The sequence below is a fragment of the Brienomyrus brachyistius genome, chromosome 1 (genome assembly GCF_023856365.1).
Source record: "Brienomyrus brachyistius isolate T26 chromosome 1, BBRACH_0.4, whole genome shotgun sequence".
Taxonomy (NCBI): domain Eukaryota; kingdom Metazoa; phylum Chordata; class Actinopteri; order Osteoglossiformes; family Mormyridae; genus Brienomyrus; species Brienomyrus brachyistius.
Window position 1 is genome coordinate 35,944,317 of NC_064533.1, and position 15,617 is coordinate 35,959,933.

The following is a 15,617-nucleotide window of genomic DNA, read 5'->3' on the forward strand; positions in this document are numbered from 1 at the left end:
TAGCCATCACATGAATGAATAAAAGAGGACAGGAACTGCCCATTTATAGTGAATTCTAAATGAATCTAGTCCGTCTTGATATTGCAGTGAAGATTTCCACCACACTTTATAGTTTATTCCAACATATTTGCTGTTCTCTAGCTGGCAGCATCAGTAAGCTTCACTCCAGAAAGCAGGGGCAGTAATGGCTCAGGAGGGGATGAGGACAGGGAAGAGCACTGGCAGTTTAAAGAACAAAGAACGGGAAATGCAGTGAGGGCACAGGACAGAGAGTCAACAGCAAGGGGGGACCACAGCACAGAGAATCCACAGCAAGACAGACCACAGCACAGAGAATCCACAGCAGAGACAGACCACAGCACAGAGAATACACAGCAGAGACAGACCACAGCACAGAGAATCCACAGCAAGACAGACCACAGCAGAGACAATCCACAGGAGAGACAGAAAACAGCACAGAGAATCCACAGCAGAGACAGACCACAGCACAGAGAATCCACAGCAGCGACAGACCACAGCACAGAGAATCCACAGCAGAGACAGACCACAGCACAGAGAATACACAGCAGAGACAGACCACAGCAGAGAGAATACACAGCAGAGACAGACCACAGCAGAGAGAATACACAGCAGAGACAGACCACAGCAGAGAGAATACACAGCAGAGACAGACCACAGCACAGAGAATACACAGCAGAGACAGACCACAGCAGAGAGAATACACAGCAGAGACAGACCACAGCAGAGAGAATACACAGCAGAGACAGACCACAGCAGAGAGAATACACAGCAGAGACAGACCACAGCACACAGAATAAAGAGCAGAGACAGACCACAGCAGAGAGAATCTACAGCGGAGACAGACCACAGCAGAGAGAATACACAGCATAGAGAATACACAGCAGAGACAGACCACAGCATAGAGAATACACAGCAGAGACAGACCACAGCACAGAGAATACACAGCAGAGACAGACCACAGCAGGGAGAATACACAGCAGAGACAGATCACGGAAGATAGAATACACAACAGAGACAGACCACAGCACAGAGAATACACAGCAGAGACAGACCACAGCAGAGAGAATACACAGCAGAGACAGACCACAGCACACAGAATAAAGAGCAGAGACAGACCACAGCAGAGAGAATCTACAGCGGAGACAGACCACAGCAGAGAGAATACACAGCATAGAGAATACACAGCAGAGACAGACCACAGCATAGAGAATACACAGCAGAGACAGACCACAGCACAGAGAATACACAGCAGAGACAGACCACAGCAGGGAGAATACACAGCAGAGACAGATCACGGAAGATAGAATACACAACAGAGACAGACCACAGCAGAGAGAATACACAGCAGAGACAGACCACAGGAGAGAGAATACACAGCAGAGACAGACCACAGCAGAGAGAATACACAGCAGAGAGAATACACAGCAGAGAGAATACACAGCAGAGACAGACCACAGCAGAGAGAATACACAGCAGAGACAGACCACAGCAGAGAAAATACACAGCAGAGACAGACCACAGCACAGAGAATACACAGCAGAGACAGACCACAGCACAGAGAATACACAGCAGAGACAGACCACAGCACAGAGAATACACAGCAGAGACAGACCACAGCACAGAGAATACACAGCAGAGACAGACCACAGCACAGAGAATACACAGCAGAGACAGACCACAGCAGAGAGAATACACAGCAGAGACAGATCACAGCAGAGAGAATACACAGCAGAGACAGACCACAGCAGAGAGAATACACAGCAGAGACAGATCACAGCAGAGAAAATACACAGCAGAGACAGACCACAGCACAGAGAAAATACACAGCAGAGACAGACCACAGCACAGAGAATACACAGCAGAGACAGACCACAGCACAGAGAATACACAGCAGAGACAGACCACAGCAGAGAGAATAAAGAGCCTCCTCCTGCTTCCTGACAGGTCATCATGGAGGGCTTCTTTGACCACGGCAACAGAGGCCACATCTGGCTGGACAACATGGACATGAGCTCCAGCACCATGCTGGAAGACTGCACACGTAAGTCCCCACTTCTCTGGGGGACAGGCAGGGGGGTCCTCGAATTATTATTTTTTTTCCCCCAACCTCGTGGGTGCCAGTGCCAGTCCCTTCAAAGTCAAATTAAAAATTTGGGGGGGGGGGCTCCTGTTTTTGTTCACGAAATATCCTAACTAGGCCACGAACGCCCCATGGGCTCTGATTCTAATCTATGTTTCATTAGATTTTCTTCCCCCTTCTCTTCTGTTTGTAAACACACCCGTCACAGGAATTGTTCGACAGCCAGCTTCCTCGCAATGACTAGAAATGTGCATTTTAAAAAGTGCAGGCTTTAAAGTCTTAAGGAGCTCAGCCTCCTGTTCTCTGGAGCAGCACCCGGCGGACTGGCTGATCCGTCAGCGCGGGTCCCCACCAGGCCGGCCCCACAGCAGAGCACACGGCCTCTCTTTCCCAAACCTTCCTCTCCTTATCAATTAATTCTGCACAGCTTGCAGACGGTTTCTATGTTACTGCTGCCAAAAAATCTCCCACGGTCTCTCTCTCTGTTCTTTTTAATTGTCCCGGCATTCCGGGCATTGTAAATACGCGTTCGGCATTCCGCGGTACTCCACGCACAGCCGCCTTAATGGGTCACCGTCGCCCTTCGCCGCCATGAATCTGTCATGAGGGTGGCATCCGACAGCATCACCAGTCACTACGGGAGTTATTTTCATTCGTTGGTGCTTTCGCATTGTTTACAAACCTCTGTTTCTTTTACCTGCTAGATCCTTTTGATTAAATGACAGTTGCATTTCACAGTCTGTCTTTTCCCCCATAAACGTGGTTCTTTCTTCTTTTCAGAGCCTTTCGCTGCCTTTCCTCCCTTCATGACAGGTAAGCCTGACTTTCTCACTGCTCCGCACCCATTTTACTTCCTATGCAGATGTTTGCGCTTAATGCCCGTGGCGTGATGCTGCTTCCGGTTTGGCTTCGGGGCCCCTAGCGGTGTGCGCGCTGTCCCCCTGCCCGCTCGTCCTGCTCGGGCCACTCGCTCTGTGACCACACGGTCTCTCGATAACCGCCGTCCGGTGCTCCTAGCGATGCTGCATGTTCATCTCCGTTGTTGCCATTGCGATACTAATGGAAATGTCAGCGCTGGCAGTAGATTCGGAGCAACATTTTGGTCATTTCCTGGGAGAGGGAACGACAAGTGGCTTTCGGGGCATGGTGTTGGGCCAGTGCATAGGGAAATGTGAGATTTAGTGATGGGATTGTGTGAGAGAGCCTTCTAAGAATCGGTCCCATGTGCGGCCCTCAGCCAGCACTCAGAATCTCATATATATGGGCGGGTCTTGTTAGCGGGTAGAGGAGCAGGTGCACCCCCCCCCCCCCCATTATGGCTTGTCTTACTCCCTGTGTGCCTGTGCCCACCCACTGTGCCTGTGCCATGTGCCAAGGAGTCTACAGAAACTGGGTTGGGACAAGACGGGCCCTGGGCTGAGGGCATCGTTTGCTTTGTTGACTGACCAGCAGCTACATGGACTTTCTTGTGAAGTCGGTATCACAGAATTCGTCTGCTTTCTAGGTGTGAAGGTTCCTTTTTTCTCTACAGTAACAGGAGCACTATTCAGGGAACTTGTCTCGAAGTATCTGTGTTTATTTTTTGTTTTAAAGGGTATTATTAATTCAGCACAGTATTACTGCTGATCCACCATCCCGAGAGGCAGGGCAGAACGGAGAGATGGCAGGAATTTCGGTTTTCATTCCCCACGTACTGTAGACATCTTGTTTTGAGTTTTTTTCTGGGAGCCACATTAAGAAATGGGCACCCCCCCCCCCCCATGGGGGAGTTTGGCTTGTGGCGAAATCGTCTGGCAGTGAGCAGTGCATGCAGGAGCAGCAGCTACCTCCCCCAACCCCAACCCCGCGAAGAGTTCACTCACAGAGCACCTCCTGGGCCCTCGGAGACTCCTCAGCCAGCCGCTGGGGAGAGGATCTCCGCAGCCTGCATGCCGGCCGTGTTGCCCTGCAGGAGGAGCATCCCCACAGGCGCTTGGCCGGCAGCAGTGACACGCTGGAATGCTGAGCCGTCAGAGGGCCAGAGCGCCGCCATGCATACTGTGGCATTCCGCTAAACCCTCACCACCAGTGGATTAAAGATTCTGCCAGTTCTCTGTTGTGAGTGAACTCTGCACGAACTGGCTTTCTTCCCCAACCTGTTACCAACTTTGAACCGTCTGCTGAGTAAACAGCACATTTATTCACGCTCCTGCTTCACTTATTGCAGCCCTGAGGTCGGTTTCCTCTTCTCAGCGAAGTCTGATTTTCGCATGTAACCCTCCCTCCCCATGGTTCCTTACTGAATGTGGCCATATATATAAATATAAACTCACGTGTACATACACATTTGCAGGAAGCAAGGATTCTGGTTTGCCTTGACAACAAGCAAGTGAAGATGGGGTGGCCGGCATGCATGTGCACGTTTGTTTGCGTGCAACAAATGTTTGGTTAGTTCATGTGCAAAACAAAACTTAGGGCTTAGAAGAGATTAATGACGTAGATGAGCGAGCTGAGCCTGCATGCATCCCTGCCCCAGCCAACTCTTCTGTGTCTCCCTACCAGGGGAAGCCCTTCCTGGCAGGAGTGACCCCACAGTAGACACGGTGTCAGTGCAGCCCATTCCTACCTACTGGTATTACATAATGGCCAGCGGGGGGGCCCTGCTGCTTCTGGGTTTGGCCACTCTGGTCATGCTCCTCTGCTGCCACCGCTACCGTGTTGCGGCCAAGAAGAGCCAGCACTCTGTGGTCTACCAGAGCTCCCAGTACCCTGCCAGTGTCCCACCCAGGCCCGGGGTGGAGCCCACGCTCTCCATTAGACTGGAGAAGGAGGACCACATCTCCCACTGCAAAGCCTGTAGACTCTGTCCTCAGTGCCATGGCAACTAACCACATCTCTCAGGCGCCTGGGCTCACATGCGTGCACCTCTAATGGCTCCTGTGGGTGTTTGAAAAGGATTGTTTACTGCCCTTGTTTCTCCTAACGGATGCTGCATCTTAAAGAATACTGCAAACGAATGTGAATGAAAGAAAAAAAAAGAAAAAAACTTGTGGACATGGATTTGTGGACAGTTCGTAAGGGCTTGAGATGTTTCAGGACGGGGTTTGCTGCCCTGAAGTTTAGCACCCAATATCCAGCCAGAGCCTCTTAGTGCCAGCCCACCTCCTCTGGATTTCCGGCAGGGTGGGACCCAACCCTATGTGAAGATTTAATCCCAGGCTCGTGACAAATCCGATTGTGATGTCAGAGTGTCGCCCCGGTAATGCCAACATTGTTATGACAGCATAAGGAAAAAAGAAGCCGCTTCCTACGATAGAGACGATGCAGATGGAGATTAGTGAGATGAGAGACTCGACAGACTGTATGACTGAGTGGAGAGACCGGGCAGACTGCAGCTGGGAGAAAGGGTTCAGCAGACTGAGTGAGAGTCCAGAGCATTTAGAAACTGTTAGTGATGTAAGACAAGGTCCTGTGGTATCAACAGAAACCATGGTGTTTCACTTAGGGCTGGCTGACGGGGACTTGTTCTGACGTGTCAGGTGTTTGAGAGCCAGGCATGTGAACTGATTAAGCACTTAGTAATATTCACTGTTCGCAGTGGACAAAAATACGCTCATGTTGATGGAGGATGTTGGTGTTGTACGTTCTCTTAATTTTAACATGGCCGGGGGTGTCTTAAAGAACTGAGCAAAGTATGTGTTTTGTGTGTGTGTGTGTGTGTGTGTGTGTGTGTGTGTGTTTTGTAAGTGAATCCTAAAATATGAGGGATAGTTTACAGAATGAATATGCCCTTGTCTGCCCTGAAAAAAAGAAATCAGTCGCCCTGAATGTAAAAACGGTGGGTTCTGTTTCGTGAAGAACGTTGGCACTGTCTCCCTCTGATCAAAATTAAACATTTCTTAAATGACTTGAGGATGATAAGGGATGATGAAAGTGGCTTTTGCGCCGACTGTAAAATAGACATTCAAAAGAATTTTGGATCTGCCGTTGGCAACCATTATTTCTTAATCTTCAGGGTGATGAGCATTGGTGGTCAGAGATAGATTCTCTCAGGAGATAGTCTCCATTTTTGAATGCTGCTTTTCCTTACTCTTAATGTCCAATCTGGCAGAGGAGCCAGTGCTGTAATATGTCAGATAGAACAGTGTCATAACAAAGGAAAATGATGTTGAGCTCTGAAAGTGCCAGGAAATGGTGAAGTAAAGTAGTAGATATTAAACTGATTATACAGACACAGTATAGACAGGAAAAGTGGGAAATATGTCAGCAGACTGTAATACCAGAGTCACAGATGTCACACTCATGATTGAAAAAGGTCAGATGCCTCAAATCCTGTTTTTTTCTATATATATAACCATCCTAAAAGCAACCCCACTTACCTTCTGATGATTAATTGCATTTTTCTTTTGCACATGCTTTTATCCACTTTCAAAGGTGACGGGTCTATACTTGTGCCAATATTATTACTCAAGAAATTCAATTAAGTATCTTCTGATAACTGCATCAGTAGCTCTGCTCTTAGGATTTTTAGGATTTTAGCTTACAGGCTCACAGAGAATGGTACATAATGATCCAGATAAATCTCTGATTTGGTATATGTGTTTATAAATATAAATACATAAACGTGTGTGTGTATGTGTGTGTGTGTGTATGTATGTATATATACACACACACACACACACACACACATATATTCTATCATGCATTCACCTTCAGTGTGTGAAAGCTCAGATTTTGGAGGTGGAGCCAAGATTTTTTTTGGAGGGGGGAGTAAATTGGAGGAAAAGCGTAATAACAACACTGACATCTGAAAACTGGCGCATAGTTTCCCGTGTGCGGACGTCTCGCAGAGAGCGGTTTGGGTCCAGGGCTGCTGCTGGAAATGAACACAACACACACACAGATCGTACAAGCAGACTAAACACAACAAGGTGACATCAAAGACGATCAACTGGGAATGTTCCCTCTATGCTGAATGATTTCCAGCAAACCAGTTTGCTTCTCTTGCCTTAGTCGGATGCTGTTTACAAAATCCATATGACCTGACAAAAAAGCAGACAGACCCTCCGTTCAGCGGCGGCGGATGTTTCGGCTCTCCTGTGGAGAGTGGCTGGGGCTTTGCCTTCATGTTGTCCATAAAGTGGTAGCAGAGATCAAAGAAAAACCTTCTGTATATAGCTTTTCTCTGAAGGGCTTCCATCTTGTAGAGTGTGGTTCCAGTGTATCTATAATGCAAAAGCACACATAAAACCCTTAGCAAGCACTGACCAATTGACTCTCAGTCCCCACCATCTCTCTGTGGAAGACGCCATTGCTGTGTTCTTTTAGACTGAATCTTTGATGTAGACTGAATTTCCTGAATCCGCAGTCTGAAAGGCACATTCCTTGTAGTACTGATAGCAACTAAAATGCTCTGTCTTTAAGAGAAACTCTCCATGCAGCCCTGAAAGTAAGTGGGCTTTCCTAGAATCATTCAGTGTCAAGTTTTAAAACTTTATTGGGCACGATATCAGTCTACAGGGGCTTATTGACAAGCTGAGGAACATGGAGAAGCACCCTACCTGACCCGGAATTAGAATCTGAAAAGTAATGCCCTTCCAGAGCGGATGTCTCAAGCACCTTTCAAAGTCATCCAGATATACAGTCATATAGATAAATGCTGCGGTGAAAGTACCATCCTGCACCAGCGATAAAACGTACAACATTTACTGATAACACAGGCGTGCTCTTCCCCTTGGATGGTTCTGAAATAATAATGGATTTCTGGAAGGCCAGCCTACTCTGATTATATGCTGCGAATAATCCATTAAATAGTGTCAACATTTATGAACTAAGGTGTTGTTAGTTCAAATAGCACCTTAAATGCTTCTGTTATTGTTGCATGCATTCATCCAGAGTTGGGTAGCTCTGAGTACAGAAGTGATAATCCATAAATCTTCCAACTTCTTATCCTGGTTGGAGTCACCTAGAACCTATGGGAAGCAGCAGAGTCTAAAAGTCTGGAGTGGGCCCTGGGGGAGATGCCAGTCTATCACAGGGCACACACACCAAAACACCACTGTACACTATGGGCAGTTCAGAGATCCCTGTAGACAAGCATGCAAAGTCCATACATAAAAGCAGAGGCAGGATTCAGACCCCAGCCCTGAAACTGTGAGGCAACAGTGCCATTCACTGAGCCGGTTAATTATGATGGTGAATCGAGGAATTCAGTTGGCTGACTGTCATGACCTACTGAACTGGTTAGCTGGATGGACTGTTGATTGACCATCGATTCACCGTTATACTGATGACTGATGGCTATTGAGAAAGTGGCAATAGAGATAGTAATAAACCCTCATTGGGGAATTTACCCCATAGCAACCCACAGCTAAGTTGCATTCGATCAATGTCCCTAATGCAAATAGAACTAAATCCATACAATGTTTTGAAGAAGGTCAGGTTGAATGTATAGATGTCAGAATTTGCAGTAGTAGCCTGTAGTGGATGATGCTCAGTCAAAGACTTTTTCTTGCATGTTGGTCACGGATGCAAGTCATGAATGGATGGAATGATTGACTTAAGTCAGCTGCACATCGTTAGAAGGTACTTCCACCAATCATATATGCATGGCAAGTAAAACTGTATGGCAAGTCAGGAGTTAGTTGTTTTAGAACTCTGTTGTTTTAGAACTCCACTGTTAAGACTTCAGATCCATCCTCTGCTCTGTTTTTGTGGAGTTTTCAGGCTCTTTCCATGTTCTTTGGAGTCCATCCTGGTATTTTGGTTTTCCCTTGCAAACCAGAAACAGGAGGTTAGGTGATATAGCGCATCTATGCTGCCCATGCAATGGTAGAGGTGGGCGATATGGCAAAAATATCATGTCACGATTTTTTTTAGAGAGGATCACAGTCCATGATCTTAAAATGATTCTTTTTCATGTTGGTTCAAAACGGTACAAAGCAAACAAATTCTTCTGTTTTAAAAAAAATGTAGTCCTATAAGGTGAAAAACGTGGCAGTAAAACATATTTAGCATATTCTTGCAGATGTTTTCTTTTGCGGTGGTTGAAAAGGTTCATCCTGTTGCCATCCAATGTGCCACATGGATCTTTGCAAATAATTGTTCAAGCCGTGTCAATTTTGAGGGATCAACTGTTCCACGTCATCCATGCCGATAAAAATAGGGAATGTGTCACATGTGCATTGCATGTTGGGATGAGGGGAAAAAGGGAGAAAGTAAGAAATCCAAGCCATTACCTTCTGTTAGCCATTACCGGTTTACTGGTGTATCGAAACGAGTTTGCCTGACAAAACAGCTTTAAATAGGTGTATGAGCCATAGAACTGCAATTGATAGAACGTGCACTGTATCACGATGCTAACGGTCTCTCCATAAAGGCAGGTCGTGAAGACATTTTAATTAACAATATCGCAAAATCGCACACCCCCGTGATGCGGTCCTCTGCCTTGTGCCCTGTGTTAGCTGGAATAGGCTCCAGGCTTACTATGACCTTGTATTAGAATATGGGCTAATGCTTTACATTAAATGCACCTTAATAATGCCTTTATAATGCATTCATAAAACATTCAGTGCAGCTTCATAATGCATTCATAGAACGTTCATAAGCAGCATGTAAGTACACTTAAACATCCTAACAGCTTTAATGTCCATTAATAACAAACATTATATGATAATAACAAACTTATTCATATAATCATATGATGTTTGTTATTAACGTAAAATAAAGCTGTTAAGGGATGTTAGGATGTTAAGGCATACTTACATGCTGCTTATGAATGTTCTATGAATGCATTATGAAGGTGCAATGAATGTTCATTGAATGCATTATGAAAGTGCAATTAATGTAAAGCATTAACGGATATGAGTTATATGCACAGATGGGAGGGGATTTTCCTTTTAACACAGCCATTATTACAGACACTTGAAGGTCATGGCTATTATCTCAGTCACTTGAATGTTGTGCATGTCTCTATTCTGGTTTCTTCCCACAGTCCAAAGTCATGCAGTTAGGCTAATTGACGTTGCATATGGTGTATGATTGTGTGTAGTATGCTAGCTTGCCCAGGGTGTACCTCGACCCTGTGCCCTACGCTGCCTGGGGTAGGCTCCAGGCCCCCCGACCCCGACCAGGATCAGCCATTCAACAGTAAATGGATGGATAGCGCTGTCATGAGCCGCAAACTGTACTGAGAAAAAGACATTCAATTCAAAGTAAAGGAATCACAGTGGCAGACCGTAATTTGCTCAAAGTGGTCTTAGGCATTTATATGTTATAAGCAGATGGTTTACTGTCTATTAATACTTGAGTGCAAAGATGACTACAAATGTAAGTAGTGAATGGATTATTTAATGAAGGCCCATATTTACATGGACCTATGTGTGGCGGTGGCAGATGGCGAGTTATACATACGTCTGCGGTTCTTTTTATGGTGTTCGGTTCCCACCCACTCATGCTGCAGAATCTTCTGGATTCGCTTGAAAGACCGCAGGGTTCGGCATGCATTCTTATCTCTGAGCTGTCGTAGTTGGGGATTTTCAAATGCAGAGGCAGTAGTAAAACTTTGGCAGGTCCTCTTGATGTCCTGTTAAATCAAAAGCAGGCACCGCATCTCTCTGCAGACTCATGCAAAGCTCTTAATATTTTTAATTAGTTAATGGAGCAGATAGCATTGATTAAGCCGGCAGTCTGCTTTCTCCCCTCGCCCGCCCCCTTCTTTTGCCGTCCCTGAAAGACATACTAATGAGAGAGATCTCCCACAGCAGCCTTGCCCAGGAAGCGGCCAGGCCAAGCGGCTTCTCCGCCTCCCCTTATGTGCTTTGTCACCTGCCTCTGAGGGATGGACATTAGTTGTGCGACTGCAGGTTTCACCCATTCGTGGTCCAGCACACAATAACTCATGGACAGGATGTTTGTGGACATCTGTTGCCACTAAATCTGCAGTGGAGGGGCGAGGGTTTACCTCCCTGCATACTACAGCTTCTGGGCGTTCTTTATCGCTGCTGTCTTCTCTCAGCCCCGTTTGGTCTGAGACGCTTTCAGACTAACAGTGGACTGTAGCTGGAAGGATGAAGATGAGGAGAAATCATAGGAAAGCACTGCGATGGCAGCTTGGGAGGTCGCCCTGCCGCCTGGCATGACTGTTCAGCGAGAGTTACGTGTAACAGAGAAATACTCTGTCCGCATGTCACTGTTGACGGAATGCAAACCAGGCCAGAGTGTGGTGACGGTCTTGGTGTCCTCTCAGTGAATGTAGGGGTCTGGCTGTGATTGTCCTATCCTGTGTTACACCTCAGCTCCTAGCCTGTTCACAACAAAAAAAGTAGCTTGTGGAATTCATGGTCTTGGAATATGTTGTGTGCAATGTAATAATAAAGCGATATTTTTATACAAACTGGCGTACGTGTCCATGTTGTCAGCAAATTTTAATCACTGTTTTTTTCCAGTCCTTTTGTTGAGAATTATCCCCCATTGCTGATCTGTTGTGGACAACTTGTTCACTGAAAGATAGTGTATGCTTCGATGTGAGCTCCTTGTTTGAAATCCTGTAAGCATTGTTCATGGCTTATTAATGAACAAAACAGGCCAAATGGACCTACATTTTCACAGCTGCACAGTAGCAAACTTTGGGTTGTTTTATCAGTTCTTAGTAGCTTCTCAAGTGCTTCACAAGGCCTTTTACCTGCTGAGTAGTATCTTCCCAGGTAGCTTGCTTTGTAGATCATTGCTTTTATTGACACTGTGAACTGTTTGCTAAAAGCTGTTTTAAAGCTGCTTCTTGCTACTTGATATTCCAGACAAGTCAAAAGCTTATCTGGCCTGTGATACTGTGATCTCCTGCTTCAAGTGGCTCTTCTTTCCTCGCTACAGATCAGAGGCCTGTGGACATTGAAGATGAGCGTGCCATCAACACGAAAAAGCAGATAGATGGAGGTGAGCCAGAGAAATATCCTAATTAAGCAAAGCGGGAGCAGGATGATTTAGTTATTTCTGTATAGCTTACCTTCCCCAGCACAGCAAAATATGGCCAATAAAGAGAGTAAACAGCGGACAGATCCGCGTCTACCACAAGTGCCTTTTCAACGGGGCTCACGAACACCAATTCCACCTCGCAGGCTGTGTTCTTTCATAGACCCTGCGCCGTAAGATCTCGCTCGTCTCTTAGGAAAGTCTTTGTCCAGGAGAAAAAAGGGCCACGAAAGCTAATTAAAGCGTGGAGCAGCATGTGTCCAGCGCCTCGTCTTTCACTGCAGCCTTACCCTCATTCTCCCTTTAGGAAAATAATGAAACAATCAGCGGCTTCCACAGCTTTTGGCTACCAGTTGCTTGATGTCACTTACGTCGGCGCTGCCAAAGCTAAATGAACAACAAACGCATTCCTGTACTGTTTTTATGAGCTTCGGCCAGGGAGCAGGAGGGTGTTAAGAGGAGCTCTCGGGGGGTAAGACAGTGCCATTCGCTGCAGCAGCTCTGCGACTCTCCCAGGAAACAGAGACAGGAGGAAGCAAATAGAGAGAAGGAGCAAGGGCAGCCATTCGTGTCTTCATTTTTGTGTAATTCATGGTGTCCTGTTAATAGCAGGCCTAAGCAGGGGGGCTGTTGTCACACCACCTGTCTAAGATAGGAAATATTATTTAATATCTATTACTGCAGCGGAGTGTCACCTCAGGAAAGCAGTAAAATAGCCCTCTTGAATGTTTGTGGTCTTCTGGGGAGCTGCATGCTTTTACAGGCGTTTTAAATGCTTCAGGTTTTTACATGCTCCTAAATCTCTCATGCACCCGATGCAGGCCTCCCCTTCCTGCAGTGGAGCACGCCGGGGCCATCGGGGGGGCCGCCTGTCACACGTGTGTCGGAGAAGGACAGCGCCTGGCTGTACACGCTGGACCCCATCCTGGTGACCATCATCGTGATGAGCTCGCTGGGCGTGCTGCTGGGCGCCGTCTGCGCCGGCCTCCTGCTCTACTGCTCCTGCTCCTACGGCAGCCTGGGCTCTCGCGGCTCCACCACGCTGGAGAACTACAACTTCGAGCTTTACGACGGCATCAAGCACAAGGTCAAGATCAACCAGCAGCGCTGCTGCACCGAGGCGTGAGCGGCGGCCCGCGGTGCCCGCCGAACGAGAACACGCTCCTCTCTTTCTCTCTCTCTCTCCTGTCACCCTCCATTTCCCTCGCTCACCTGCGGGAGGGCATCTGTGTAGGGAGGGACAGCGCGGGCCTCACATCACCTCCTGCTGCTGTAGTGCCGCTCGGCCTTTGGGCCAGAACTACTTAGTGTGGCTGAGCTGCTCTCAGTGCCGCGAACAGGAAGCACGGAAACATATCACGTCTTTGCCTATCCCAAAAAATCCAGTAAATAAATATAGAGTTCTAAAGACCTGCACTTTTCGCAGGACCGTCCTGACAGGCGGCCGCTGGGCTAGCCTCTGCCTGCCCTGCGTTCGCAGGCACTCAGTTTAATATTTTGTGGGCTGGTTCGTTTAGCTTTAGACCTGTGTCTCAGTATCGCGTCAGCTTCTGTTTTTCCTCCCTGTTGCTGTCTGCACTATTTCTCGAGCTCCGCCTCTTCAGTGTCGACCGCCAGTCTTAGGCCTCTTAAGTGCTCTGTTCGAAAGTTCATATATTTGTTTTGAGATGTTTGCCAGTCTTTGGGAAAAAAAAAACGAGAGAAAGTTGAAAATAATATTTGATCTAAAATTAGATTCGAGTGTTCGGTTAAGTGCATTGGATTTAGTATGCAGGTCGTCTTCTAGTGCTTTACTTTAGAGAGGAGGATTTGTGCACAGCCAAACGTTATGGGCTGGTTGAACTGATGAGGATGGTCTTGGAGCAGCCTATGGATTGCAGACGGTCCCGGCCGCAGAGACGTCAAGCTGCCTGCGGGGGCACCCTTGCCATGATTTGGAGAGAGAGAGCGTGCCCACTGTCCTCTACCAACACCAGCTGTGAGCTGGACAGGGCTCAGACAACAAAGGTACACCTACAATGGAAGCTGGAAAGCAAAACCACTTTTTTTGGACAACACTATTGAGCCTTAAGCATCTTTGGAGGAGAGCCATGGAGAAACAGCCGTTCCTGAATAACAACCACTGAGGCCTTGGAGGATTCGGCCTTATGTTTTTTTTTCATTTTAACATCTTTTTTTTTCCCAAACTGCGCTAAAGGTTAAGAGGATGCTGGTTTTGTGTTTCAGTTAATCTTGGTCCGATCCCGCGTCAGTTTGTTTCTGGGTTCTTTCTCGATGCCCAAATGTGAAAAGTGACCCATGCGTCTTTCCGCGCGCGGTACACCAAACGGACCCGGAATGAGCGGAGCGAGGGGGGTGGGGAGCTGGGTGGGGAAGCAGGGGCTCCCATGATTGGCCCCCTGATGGGGGTCCAGCCCCAACCTTGGATCCTCCCCCGGACCCTAAACCAAGTGCCTTGGAGCTCGCCTGATGGACCTCTGCCTTTGAGTGGAGACAGTATTACTTTTCTGTCTGGGACCGGGGGCAGTAACGCAGATGCAGGAATCCCGGGAGTGGTCAGATGTTCAGCTGTTGTTTGTAGACTTTGTACAGAAATGGTCTTTTTTATTAATATTATTTAATAAAGGATTGATATTGTTCTGAAGTCTTCTATAGTTTTGTTAAGATGTGACTTTATCTTCATGTTGGTCACAGGTGTTTTCGCAAAAGATAATACAATTACAGGAGCACTCCATTACTTACCTTTTCTGAAACCAAGGGCAGTTACAATATTAGTGGAAAAAGAAACCTTTAATGTCTGTGCTAACTCAGACACGGGGGGGGGGTGTCTTTGATAACCGACATGTTATAAACACAGAATTCTCAACACTAGAGAGATCGTATTGAAAAAACTGGAGCTGAAGTCATAATATTCGTGTAAAAATATGTCTTGACTACTCAAAGTAGGCCAGGCCTTGGTTGTATGCTGTGGTTTGAGTTTCACCACTTCATTACGGAGACACATGCTACATTGTCCCCCCCCCCTCCCCTCCAGACTCGTATGCTAGCTCTCTGTTCTGCTAGCTGCTGTGTACTCACCTCTGTGCAACTTTCACCTTCTTTATCTTTTACCCTAAAAGTCTGTTTTGTCGTTGCTGCTGTCGGACTGTGACAGGAGAGCTGAGGCTAAAGTCTGCTGGGTTGGTACGATTTTTACTTCTGCGGCTGGTTCACAGCCAGCTTTAACAGCAGAAGGGGACTGTCAGGCAGACGAGCGGGATGCCCGGCTAGCCTGTGCTCTCTGAAGCAGACAGTAGGAGGCTGGGGTAGTCGCCCAGACCACACACAGGTCTGATAAGTAGTGAGGGAGGGAAGCGCTGCATCAATTTACATGAAAAGGAGCTTTAAGGTTCTGCATGAACATTCAGGCCTTGCAAGAAAATGTAGTGTGAAGAATGTTACTGGAGGAAGAAAAAAAATAAATGTACTTGTTAAAAAAATGCAGAATCAATATAGTCATTTACACCATAATGTCGGCTCCTGTATGCTCATTGTTCTTTATCGTAGTTCAGAAATAACTGTATAATAG

General features: G+C 47.0%; 1 protein-coding gene across 2 annotated transcripts in view; it reads left to right on the plus strand.

The window, feature by feature from the left end:
- The window catches only part of LOC125731613 (neuropilin-2-like), a 60,686-nt gene extending 45,998 nt beyond the window's left edge, over positions 1–14,688 (plus strand). Inside the window, exons 14-17 of one of the 2 annotated variants that reach the window (XM_049005892.1) lie at positions 1,966–2,062; positions 2,882–2,914; positions 11,951–12,013; positions 12,871–14,688. In XM_049005892.1, the coding sequence (XP_048861849.1) occupies positions 1,966–2,062; positions 2,882–2,914; positions 11,951–12,013; positions 12,871–13,175 (498 nt within the window). In that variant the 3' untranslated portion in view covers positions 13,176–14,688. Of the gene's footprint in view, positions 1–1,965; positions 2,063–2,881; positions 2,915–4,642; positions 11,475–11,950; positions 12,014–12,870 lie in introns of those variants that run through there. The other variant, XM_049005893.1, reaches the window with a different exon arrangement.
- Positions 14,689–15,617: the final 929 nt, after the last annotated feature.